We start from the raw sequence: 12,757 nt of genomic DNA on the forward strand, positions 1-12,757 counted from the left end.
ATTGTCTTAATTATTTATTTACTAACTAACTTAATCAATCACAGAATTACATCAACACACACACACACAATTAGTTATACATTGGGTACTAAACAAGTCCCTAGTGGACGAAACCGGTATGACAGCTTGGTAGACAAAGGAAAGGGGGTGGGGACCGCTCAAGAGCGGGAGACTCATAGAAATTGCTAGTACTTTGAAAATAAATTGTAATTTACATATTTCCGAGTGTCTTGTCTCTCTGTGGTCTCCGGTCCGTCTGATGGAGAGAGTCAACAGAAAAGTCTCGGGTTGCGTTCCTAATGGATACGTCAGGCGTACGCCATGTTGTCGCATAGAATAGGTGTTTTCGGAGGTTGTCTATTCTTCGTCCAAGGTTACGTACATTTCCAGCTGCAGACTGAAAAGACCTCGTCTAACATTTGTTCCTTCGGTGGAAATGTTTTTAGAGTTGAATCATTTCTAGCCGTGTGGCCAACGCTGTATGGTCTCCTCGGCCTATAGAGTTGTAGTTCTTAACTATTTCACATGTAGCTACCCCTTCCTGTTTTCTGATGTAAGGGCCTATAGAGTTGTAGTTCTTAACCATTTCACATGTAGCTACCCCTTCCTGTTTTAAGGGCCTATAGAGTTGTAGTTCTTAACCATTTCACATGTAGCTACCCCTTCCTGTTTTAAGGGCCTATAGAGTTGTAGCCATTTCAACGTGGGGACTCCGTCCCGGCGTTCTGACTTAATGTAACATTTTGTAGGACGTGGTTTTATACTCAATGGAAGAAGGGGCGATTTCATGACGCCTGATGTAATGTCTGGCCACTGACTCGTTAAACTTTTTATATGAAAATCAATACTCTCATTTAGAAGGCTAACATCACATTAAATCTTTTCACAAATAGTTTCATATTTACTCATTTTATCCAACATCTAGACGTACATCTGAGAAGTGTACACAGAGATACAGTCATGTGGGTCTCCTGTCTTTCAGGAGGTCACCAAATGAACCAAACTCGACGTGATTGGTCTTTAGGTACCCACGGACTATTCCCACGTTCTCAAAAATATGGAAATATTGTTTAGTATATACACCCGAAAGGGCCACATCATGGCAACGCAGACAGGTGCTTAGTAAAGTAACCTAGAGTAAAGTGAGCCGGTACTCCAGAGGTGAAGAGAGGGCAGGGTGAAAGAAGAGGCCTAAAGGACAGGAAGGAGCCGTCTAGAAGAGGGTTGATCAGTGTCCTCTTAGTCCTCACTGGCTCCGTGGTCAGTAAGGATCCTTCCTCTGGGTCAGGAGGGGTCGACTAGCTTAACAGGTAGCACTACGGATCACCTCCATCCACCTGGAGACAGACAGACAGGTTAGAGACAGACAGGTAGCACTACGGATCACCTCCATCCACCTGGAGACAGACAGACAGGTTAGAGACAGACAGGTAGCACTACCACACTACTGAAGACAACACTACTGAAGACAACACCACACTACTGAAGACAACACTACTGAAGACAACACTACTGGAGACAACACTACTGAAGACAACACTACTGAAGACAACACTACACTACTGAAGACAACACTACTGAAGACAACACTACACTACTGAAGACAACACTACACTACTGAAGACAACACTACACTACTGAAGACAACACTACTGTAGACAACACTACTGAAGACAACACTACTGGAGACAACACTACTGAAGACACCAATACACTACTGAAGACAACACTACTGAAGACAACACTACTGAAGACAACACTACTGGAGACAACACTACTGAAGACAACACTACTGAAGACAACACTACACTACTGAAGACAACACTACACTACTGAAGACAACACTACTGGAGACAACACTACTGGAGACAACACTACTGAAGACAACACTACTGAAGACAACACTACTGAAGACAACACTACTGAAGACAACACTACTGAAGACACCACTACACTACTGAAGACAACACTACTGAAGACAACACTACTGGAGACAACACTACTGAAGACAACACTACTGGAGACAACACTACACTACTGAAGACAACACTACTGAAGACAACACTACTGAAGACAACACTACTGGAGACAACACTACTGGAGACAACACTACACTACTGAAGACAACACTACTGAAGACAACACCACACTACTGAAGACAACACTACTGGAGACAACACTACTGAAGACAACACTACTGAAGACAACACTACTGGAGACAACACTACTGAAGACAACACAACACTACTAGAGACATCACTACTGAAGACAACACTACTGAAGACAACACTACTGAAGACAACACTACTGTAGACAACACTACACTACTGAAGACAACACTACTGGAGACAACACTACTGAAGACAACACTACTGAAGACAACACTACTGAAGACAACACTACTGAAGACAACACTACACTACTGAAGACAACACTACTGAAGACAACACTACTGAAGACAACACTACTGAAGACAACACTACTGAAGACAACACTACTGAAGACAACACTACTGAAGATAACACTACTGGAGACAACACTACTGAAGACAACACTACACTACTGAAGACAACACTACTGGAGACAACACTACTGAAGACAACACTACTGAAGACAACACTACTGAAGACAACACTACACTACTGAAGACAACACTACTGAAGACAACACTACTGAAGACAACACTACACTACTGAAGACAACACCACTGAAGACAACACTACTGGAGACAACACTACTGAAGACAACACTACACTACTGAAGACAACACTACTGAAGACAACACTACTGGAGACAACACTACTGAAGACAACACTACTGAAGACAACACTACTGAAGACAACACTACACTACTGAAGACAACACTACTGGAGACAACACTACACTAATGAAGACAACACTACTGAAGACAACACTACTGGAGACAACACTACTGAAGACAACACTACTGAAGACAACACTACTGAAGACATCACTACTGGAGACAACACTACTGAAGACAACACTACTGAAGACAACACAACACTACTGAAGACAACACTACTGTAGACAACACCACACAATAATAAGACAACACCACACAACAGGTTGGCAAGGCGACTGACCTCTGGAAGGTGTAGTGGCTCTCTGATCTGAAGTAGTACACGTGAGACTTGAAGTGGAGCTTGAAAACATAGTCCTTCTGGATGTTCTCTGTCTCCGCGGGAACCGTCAACGAGTAGCCTAGCAACGGGAGGCTGGCCAGAGGGTAGTCATCCTATAGAGGACAGAGAGGCCCTTTAGACTACTGCATCCCATAATAAATACTATATAATACACTACTCAGAGGGTAGTCATCCTATAGAGGCCCTTTAGACTCCTGCATCCCATAATAAATACTATATAATATACTACTCAGAGGGTAGTCATCCTATAGAGGCCCTTTAGACTACTGCATCCCATAATAAATACTATATAATATACTACTCAGAGGGTAGTCCTCCTATAGAGGCCCTTTAGACTACTGCATCCCATAATAAATACTATATAATACACTACTCAGAGGGTAGTCATCCTATAGAGGCCCTTTAGACTACTGCATCCCATAATAAATACTATATAATACACTACTCAGAGGGTAGTCCTCCTATAGAGGCCCTTTAGACTCCTGCATCCCATAATAAATACTATATAATACACTACTCAGAGGGTAGTCATCCTATAGAGGCCCTTTAGACTACTGCATCCCATAATAAATACTATATAATACACTACTCAGAGGGTAGTCATCCTATAGAGGCCCTTTAGACTACTGCATCCCATAATAAATACTATATAATACACTACTCAGAGGGTAGTCATCCTATAGAGGCCCTTTAGACTACTGCATCCCATAATAAATACTATATAATACACTACTCAGAGGGTAGTCATCCTATAGAGGCCCTTTAGACTACTGCATCCCATAATAAATACTATATAATACACTACTCAGAGGGTAGTCATCCTATAGAGGCCCTTTAGACTACTGCATCCCATAATAAATACTATATAATACACTACTCAGAGGGTAGTCATCCTATAGAGGCCCTTTAGACTACTGCATCCCATAATAAATACTATATAATATACTACTCAGAGGGTAGTCATCCTATAGAGGCCCTTTAGACTACTGCATCCCATAATAAATACTATATAATACACTACTCAGAGGGTAGTCATCCTATAGAGGCCCTTTAGACTACTGCATCCCATAATAAATACTATATAATACACTACTCAGAGGGTAGTCATCCTATAGAGGCCCTTTAGACTACTGCATCCCATAATAAATACTATATAATACACTACTCAGAGGGTAGTCATCCTATAGAGGCCCTTTAGACTACTGCATCCCATAATAAATACTATATAATACACTACTCAGAGGGTAGTCATCCTATAGAGGCCCTTTAGACTACTGCATCCCATAATAAATACTATATAATACACTACTCAGAGGGTAGTCATCCTATAGAGGCCCTTTAGACTACTGCATCCCATAATAAATACTATATAATACACTACTCAGAGGGTAGTCATCCTATAGAGGCCCTTTAGACTACTGCATCCCATAATAAATACTATATAATACACTACTCAGAGGGTAGTCATCCTATAGAGGCCCTTTAGACTACTGCATCCCATAATAAATACTATATAATACACTACTCAGAGGGTAGTCATCCTATAGAGGCCCTTTAGACTACTGCATCCCATAATAAATACTATATAATACACTACTCAGAGGGTAGTCATCCTATAGAGGCCCTTTAGACTACTGCATCCCATAATAAATACTATATAATACACTACTCAGAGGGTAGTCATCCTATAGAGGCCCTTTAGACTACTGCATCCCATAATAAATACTATATAATACACTACTCAGAGGGTAGTCATCCTATAGAGGCCCTTTAGACTACTGCATCCCATAATAAATACTATATAATACACTACTCAGAGGGTAGTCATCCTATAGAGGCCCTTTAGACTACTGCATCCCATAATAAATACTATATAATACACTACTCAGAGGGTAGTCATCCTATAGAGGCCCTTTAGACTACTGCATCCCATAATAAATACTATATAATACACTACTCAGAGGGTAGTCATCCTATAGAGGCCCTTTAGACTACTGCATCCCATAATAAATACTATATAATACACTACTCAGAGGGTAGTCATCCTATAGAGGCTCTTTAGACTACTGCATCCCATAATAAATACTATATAATACACTACTCAGAGGGTAGTCATCCTATAGAGGCCCTTTAGACTACTGCATCCCATAATAAATACTATATAATATACTACTCAGAGGGTAGTCATCCTATAGAGGCCCTTTAGACTACCGCATCCCATAATAAATACTATATAATACACTACTCAGAGGGTAGTCATCCTATAGAGGCCCTTTAGACTACCGCATCCCATAATAAATACTATATAATATACTACTCAGAGGGTAGTCATCCTATAGAGGCCCTTTAGACTACTGCATCCCATAATAAATACTATATAATACACTACTCAGAGGGTAGTCATCCTATAGAGGCCCTTTAGACTACTGCATCCCATAATAAATACTATATAATACACTACTCAGAGGGTAGTCATCCTATAGAGGCCCTTTAGACTACTGCATCCCATAATAAATACTATATAATACACTACTCAGAGGGTAGTCCTCCTATAGAGGCCCTTTAGACTACTGCATCCCATAATAAATACTATATAATATACTACTCAGAGGGTAGTCATCCTATAGAGGCCCTTTAGACTACTGCATCCCATAATAAATACTATATAATACACTACTCAGAGGGTAGTCATCCTATAGAGGCCCTTTAGACTACTGCATCCCATAATAAATACTATATAATACACTACTCAGAGGGTAGTCCTCCTATAGAGGCCCTTTAGACTACTGCATCCCATAATAAATACTATATAATACACTACTCAGAGGGTAGTCATCCTATAGAGGCCCTTTAGACTACTGCATCCCATAATAGTAGGTTTATATAGGTTAAGGTTAGGTTAGAGTTAGGTTAAGGTTAGGTTAGAGTTAGGTTAAGGTTAGAGTTAGGTTAGAGTTAGGGTTAGGTTAGAGTTAGGTTAGAGTTAGGGTTAGGTTAGAGTTAGGGTTAGGTTAGAGTTAGGGTTAGGTTAGAGTCAGGGTTAGGTTAGAGTTAGGTTAAGGTTAGAGTTAGGTTAGAGTTAGGTTAAGGTTAGAGTTAGGTTAGAGTTAGGGTTAGGTTAGAGTCAGGGTTAGGTTAGAGTTAGGTTAAGGTTAGAGTTAGGTTAGAGTTAGGGTTAGGTTAGAGTTAGGGTTAGGTTAGAGTTAGGTTAAGGTTAGGTTAGAGTTAGGTTAAGGTTAGAGTTAGGTTAGAGTTAAGGTTAGAGTTAGGTTAAGGTTAGAGTTAGGTTAGAGTTAGGTTAAGGTTAGAGTTAGGTTAGAGTTAGGTTAAGGTTAGAGTTAGGTTAAGGTTAGAGTTAGGTTTAGGTTAGAGTTAGGTTAGAGTTAGGATTAGGTTAGAGTTAGGTTAGGGTCCTTACCTGATGTGACTTGTAGAAGAACAGGCTGAAGTTGGTAAAGACCACCCAGAGTTTCTGCCATCCATTACTGTTCTTAAACTTCCTCAGCAGGTTACCTGATAACTGGTTCTGATTGGGGGACAGAGGACCAATAGGAAGAGACATTAACACAGGAGTAACCAATAGGAATAGAGATGAACACGGGTTGTCTGGTCTTGAAGTTACAATGCTCTCCATCGGGTTATAACACACCTCTCTGTACCGGGTTATAGCACACCTCTCTGTATCGGGTTATAACACACCTCTCTGTATCAGGTTATAACACACCTCTCTGTACCAGGTTATAACACACCTCTCTGTATCAGGTTATAACACACCTCTCTGTACCAGGTTATAACACACCTCTCTGTACCAGGTTATTATAACACACCTCTCTGTACCAGGTTAAAACACACCTCTCTGTATCGGGTTATAACACACCTCTCTGTACCAGGTTATAACACATCTCTCTGTATCAGGTTATAACACACCTCTCGGTACCAGGTTATAACATACCTCTCTGTACCAGGTTATAACACACCTCTCTGTACCAGGTTAAAACACACCTCTCTGTATCGGGTTATAACACACCTCTCTGTATCGGGTTATAACACACCTCTCTGTATCGGGTTATAACACACCTCTCTGTACCAGGTTATAACACACCTCTCTGTACCAGGTTATAACACACCTCTATCTACCAGGTTATAACACACCTCTATCTACCAGGTTATAACACACCTCTATCTACCAGGTTATAACACACCTCTATCTACCAGGTTATAACACACCTCTATCTACCAGGTTATAACACACCTCTATCTACCAGGTTATAACACATCTCTATCTACCAGGTTATAACACACCTCTCTGTATCAGGTTATAACACACCTCCCTGTACCAGGTTATAACACACCTCTCTGTACCAGGTTAAAACACACCTCTCTGTATCAGGTTATAACACACCTCTCTGTATCAGGTTATAACACACCTCTCTGTATCGGGTTATAACACACCTCTCTGTATCAGGTTATAACACACCTCTCTGTATCAGGTTATAACACACCTCTCTGTACCAGGTTATAACACACCTCTCTGTATCAGGTTATAACACACCTCTCTGTATCAGGTTATAACACACCTCTCTGTACCAGGTTATAACACACCTCTCTGTATCAGGTTATAACACACCTCTCTGTATCAGGTTATAACACACCTCTCTGTATCAGGTTATAACACACCTAAGGGTCAGGTAGGTAGAGAAGACATAGAGGTTAGACAGAGACAGAGAGGTTAGACAGACACAGAGAGGTTAGACAGACACAGTACTGAGGGTCAGGTACGTAGAGAAGACAGAGAGGTTAGACAGAGACAGAGAGGTTAGACAGACACAGAGAGGTTAGACAGACACAGAGAGGTTAGACAGACACAGAGAGGTTAGACAGACACAGAGAGGTTAGACAGACACAGAGAGGTTAGACAGACACAGTACTGAGGGTCAGGTACGTAGAGAAGACAGAGAGGTTAGACAGAGACAGAGAGGTTAGACAGAGACAGAGAGGTTAGACAGACACAGTACTGAGGGTCAGGTACGTAGAGAAGACAGAGAGGTTAGACAGAGACAGAGAGACAGAGACAGAGAGGTTAGACAGACACAGAGAGGTCAGACAGAGACAGAGAGGTTAGACAGACACAGAGAGGTCAGTACCTCCACAGCCACACTAAAGTCCACCATGGACACGGAGGTGTTGCGGTGCCAGCAGACATGAACCGTAGTGTTTCCTCTCTGTGCTGCCTGACGCTCCAATGAGCTACGAGACGCACTCAGCTCCTCCTCTGACTCCGCCTCCACACCGCCCTCCTCTGGAGACTCTGAGAACAGCAGAGAGAGGAATTCATAAAGAGTTGATGAACAGAAACAGAGGACAAGCTGTTCTTTCCCCCGGTCCGACAAGTTGAAGGTCTCTAGGAGAACAAAACATCCTCGTCACAAAACCTAAATAAGAGAAGTGATCAGATGGACTCAAAGCTCGTGTTACAGGCTACATGTCTATACAGTTTGGTCGTGTTGCAGGCTACATGTCTATACAGTTTGGTCGTGTTACAGGCTACATGTCTATACAGTTTGGTCGTGTTGCAGGCTACATGTCTATACAGTTTGGTCGTGTTACAGGCTACATGTCTATACAGTTTGGTCGTGTTGCAGGCTACATGTCTATACAGTTTGGTCGTGTTGCAGGCTACATGTCTATACAGTTTGGTCGTGTTACAGGCTACATGTCTATACAGTTTGGTCGTGTTACAGGCTACATGTCTATACAGTTTGGTCGTGTTACAGGCTACATGTCTATACAGTTTGGTCGTGTTGCAGGCTACATGTCTATACAGTTTGGTCGTGTTGCAGGCTACATGTCTATACAGTTTGGTCGTGTTACAGGCTACATGTCTATACAGTTTGGTCGTGTTACAGGCTACATGTCTATACAGTTTGGTCGTGTTACAGGCTACATGTCTATACAGTTTGGTCGTGTTGCAGGCTACATGTCTATACAGTTTGGTCGTGTTACAGGCTACATGTCTATACAGTTTGGTCGTGTTACAGGCTACATGTCTATACAGTTTGGTCGTGTTGCAGGCTACATGTCTATACAGTTTGGTCGTGTTACAGGCTACATGTCTATACAGTTTGGTCGTGTTACAGGCTACATGTCTATACAGTTTGGTCGTGTTACAGGCTACATGTCTATACAGTTTGGTCGTGTTACAGGCTACATGTCTATACAGTTTGGTCGTGTTGCAGGCTACATGTCTATACAGTTTGGTCGTGTTGCAGGCTACATGTCTATACAGTTTGGTCGTGTTACAGGCTACATGTCTATACAGTTTGGTCGTGTTGCAGGCTACATGTCTATACAGTTTGGTCGTGTTACAGGCTACATGTCTATACAGTTTGGTCGTGTTACAGGCTACATGTCTATACAGTTTGGTCGTGTTACAGGCTACATGTCTATACAGTTTGGTCGTGTTACAGGCTACATGTCTATACAGTTTGGTCGTGTTACAGGCTACATGTCTATACAGTTTGGTCGTGTTACAGGCTACATGTCTATACAGTTTGGTCGTGTTACAGGCTACATGTCTATACAGTTTGGTCGTGTTGCAGGCTACATGTCTGTACAGTATGGTGGTGTTACAGGCTACATGTCTATACAGTTTGGTCGTGTTACAGGCTACATGTCTATACAGTTTGGTCGTGTTACAGGCTACATGTCTATACAGTTTGGTCGTGTTGCAGGCTACATGTCTATACAGTTTGGTCGTGTTACAGGCTACATGTCTATACAGTTTGGTCGTGTTACAGGCTACATGTCTATACAGTTTGGTCGTGTTACAGGCTACATGTCTATACAGTTTGGTCGTGTTGCAGGCTACATGTCTATACAGTTTGGTCGTGTTACAGGCTACATGTCTATACAGTTTGGTCGTGTTACAGGCTACATGTCTATACAGTTTGGTCGTGTTGCAGGCTACATGTCTATACAGTTTGGTCGTGTTACAGGCTACATGTCTATACAGTTTGGTCGTGTTACAGGCTACATGTCTATACAGTTTGGTCGTGTTACAGGCTACATGTCTATACAGTTTGGTCGTGTTGCAGGCTACATGTCTATACAGTTTGGTCGTGTTGCAGGCTACATGTCTATACAGTTTGGTCGTGTTACAGGCTACATTTCTGTCAGTTAGGGCTCAGCCTGTACTCTGTGGGAAGGTTAGTTAGGGCTCAGCCTGTACTCTGTGGGAAGGTTAGTTAGGACTCAGCCTGTACTCTGTGGGAAGGTTAGGTTAGTTAGGGCTCAGTCTGTACTCTGTGGGAAGGTTAGGTTAGTTAGGACTCAGCCTGTACTCTGTGGGAAGGTTAGGTTAGTTAGGACTCAGCCTGTACTCTGTGGGAAGGTTAGGTTAGTTAGGGCTCAGCCTGTACTCTGTGGGAAGGTTAGGTTAGTTAGGACTCAGCCTGTACTCTGTGGGAAGGTTAGGTTAGTTAGGGCTCAGCCTGTACTCTGTGGGAAGGTTAGGTTAGTTAGGACTCAGCCTGTACTCTGTGGGAAGGTTAGGTTAGTTAGGACTCAGCCTGTACTCTGTGGGAAGGTTAGTTAGGGCTCAGCCTGTACTCTGTGGGAAGGTTAGTTAGGGACTCAGCCTGTACTCTGTGGGAAGGTTAGTTAGGGCTCAGCCTGTACTCTGTGGGAAGGTTAGTTAGGGCTCAGCCTGTACTCTGTGGGAAGGTTAGTTAGGGCTCAGCCTGTACTCTGTGGGAAGGTTAGGTTAGTTAGGGCTCAGCCTGTACTCTGTGGGAAGGTTAGTTAGGGCTCAGCCTGTACTCTGTGGGAAGGTTAGTTAGGGCTCAGCCTGTACTCTGTGGGAAGGTTAGGTTAGTTAGGACTCAGCCTGTACTCTGTGGGAAGGTTAGTTAGGGCTCAGCCTGTACTCTGTGGGAAGGTTAGGTTAGTTAGGACTCAGCCTGTACTCTGTGGGAAGGTTAGGTTAGTTAGGGCTCAGCCTGTACTCTGTGGGAAGGTTAGGTTAGTTAGGACTCAGCCTGTACTCTGTGGGAAGGTTAGGTTAGTTAGGACTCAGCCTGTACTCTGTGGGAAGGTTAGTTAGGGCTCAGCCTGTACTCTGTGGGAAGGTTAGTTAGGGCTCAGCCTGTACTCTGTGGGAAGGTTAGTTAGGACTCAGCCTGTACTCTGTGGGAAGGTTAGTTAGGGCTCAGCCTGTACTCTGTGGGAAGGTTAGTTAGGGCTCAGCCTGTACTCTGTGGGAAGGTTAGGTTAGTTAGGGCTCAGCCTGTACTCTGTGGGAAGGTTAGTTAGGGCTCAGCCTGTACTCTGTGGGAAGGTTAGTTAGGGCTCAGCCTGTACTCTGTGGGAAGGTTAGGTTAGTTAGGACTCAGCCTGTACTCTGTGGGAAGGTTAGGTTAGTTAGGGCTCAGTCTGTACTCTGTGGGAAGGTTAGGTTAGTTAGGGCTCAGCCTGTACTCTGTGGGAAGGTTAGGTTAGTTAGGGCTCAGCCTGTACTCTGTGGGAAGGTTAGTTAGGACTCAGCCTGTACTCTGTGGGAAGGTTAGTTAGGGCTCATGGCCTGTGGGCCCTTTAACTCCCTCTGTAGAAGTAGTAGTAGTAGTAGGTACTATGACTTACTGCTCTCTGATCGACTGGTGGACTGTAAATCAGAGGAAAGACCATTCATCTGTTCAGCCAGGTCTAGGGGTCAGGTACTATGACTTACTGCGGTCTGATCGACTGGTGGACAGTAGGTCTGTTACTCTGCTCTACCACGTCTAGGGGTCAGGGGTCAGGTACTATGACTTACTGCGGTCTGATCGACTGGTGGACAGTAGGTCTGTTACTCTGCTCTACCACATCTAGGGGTCAGGGGTCAGGTACTATGACTTACTGCGGTCTGATCGACTGGTGGACAGTAGGTCTGTTACTCTGCTCTACCACATCTAGGGGTCAGGGGTCAGGTACTATGACTTACTGCGGTCTGATCGACTGGTGGACAGTAGATCAGAGGAAGGTCTGTTACTCTGCTCTACCAGGGGTCAGGTACTATGACTTACTGCGGTCTGATCGACTGGTGAACAGTAGGTCTGTTACTCTGCTCTACCAGGTCTAGGGGTCAGGGGTCAGGTACTATGACTTACTGCGGTCTGATCGACAGGTGGACAGTAGATCACAGGAAGGTCTGTTACTCTGCTCTACCAGGACTACAGCCATCCTGATGTCCTCCATCCATTTCACCATCTCTGATACACAACTAGGTACAGAGTACAGACATGGGTTAGATGCACAGCTAGGACCTCTCTGATGACTGAATGTGGCCCCCGGGGCTAAATGAGTTTAACACCTCTGCTCTAGAACACCCTAGAACATTCTAAACCACCATGGAACACTCTAGAACACTGAAACATTCTAAACCACCCTGGAACACTCTAGAACACTGAAACATTCTAAACCACCCTGGAACACTCTAGAACACTGAAACATTCTAAACCACCCTGGAACACTAGAACACTGAAACATTCTAAACCACCCTGGAACACTCTAGAACACTGAAACATTCTAAACCACCCTGGAACACTAGAACACTGAAA

The 12,757-nt window shown here is 43.4% G+C and overlaps 1 protein-coding gene across 2 annotated transcripts in view; it reads right to left on the minus strand.

The window, feature by feature from the left end:
• Nucleotide 1: 1 nt before the first annotated feature.
• Nucleotides 2–12,757, minus strand: part of LOC139532885 (FERM, ARHGEF and pleckstrin domain-containing protein 1-like) — a 71,354-nt gene continuing 58,598 nt past the window's right edge. For both annotated transcript variants that reach the window (XM_071331035.1, XM_071331036.1), the window contains 5 exons: nt 12,308–12,420; nt 8,309–8,472; nt 6,583–6,690; nt 3,105–3,256; nt 2–1,337 (listed from right to left, as the gene is read on the minus strand). In XM_071331035.1, coding sequence (XP_071187136.1) covers nt 1,304–1,337; nt 3,105–3,256; nt 6,583–6,690; nt 8,309–8,472; nt 12,308–12,420 — 571 coding nt within the window. In that variant the 3' untranslated portion in view covers nt 2–1,303. The remainder of the gene's footprint in view (nt 1,338–3,104; nt 3,257–6,582; nt 6,691–8,308; nt 8,473–12,307; nt 12,421–12,757) is intronic.

The sequence above is a fragment of the Salvelinus alpinus genome, chromosome 10 (assembly GCF_045679555.1).
Source record: "Salvelinus alpinus chromosome 10, SLU_Salpinus.1, whole genome shotgun sequence".
Classification (NCBI taxonomy): domain Eukaryota; kingdom Metazoa; phylum Chordata; class Actinopteri; order Salmoniformes; family Salmonidae; genus Salvelinus; species Salvelinus alpinus.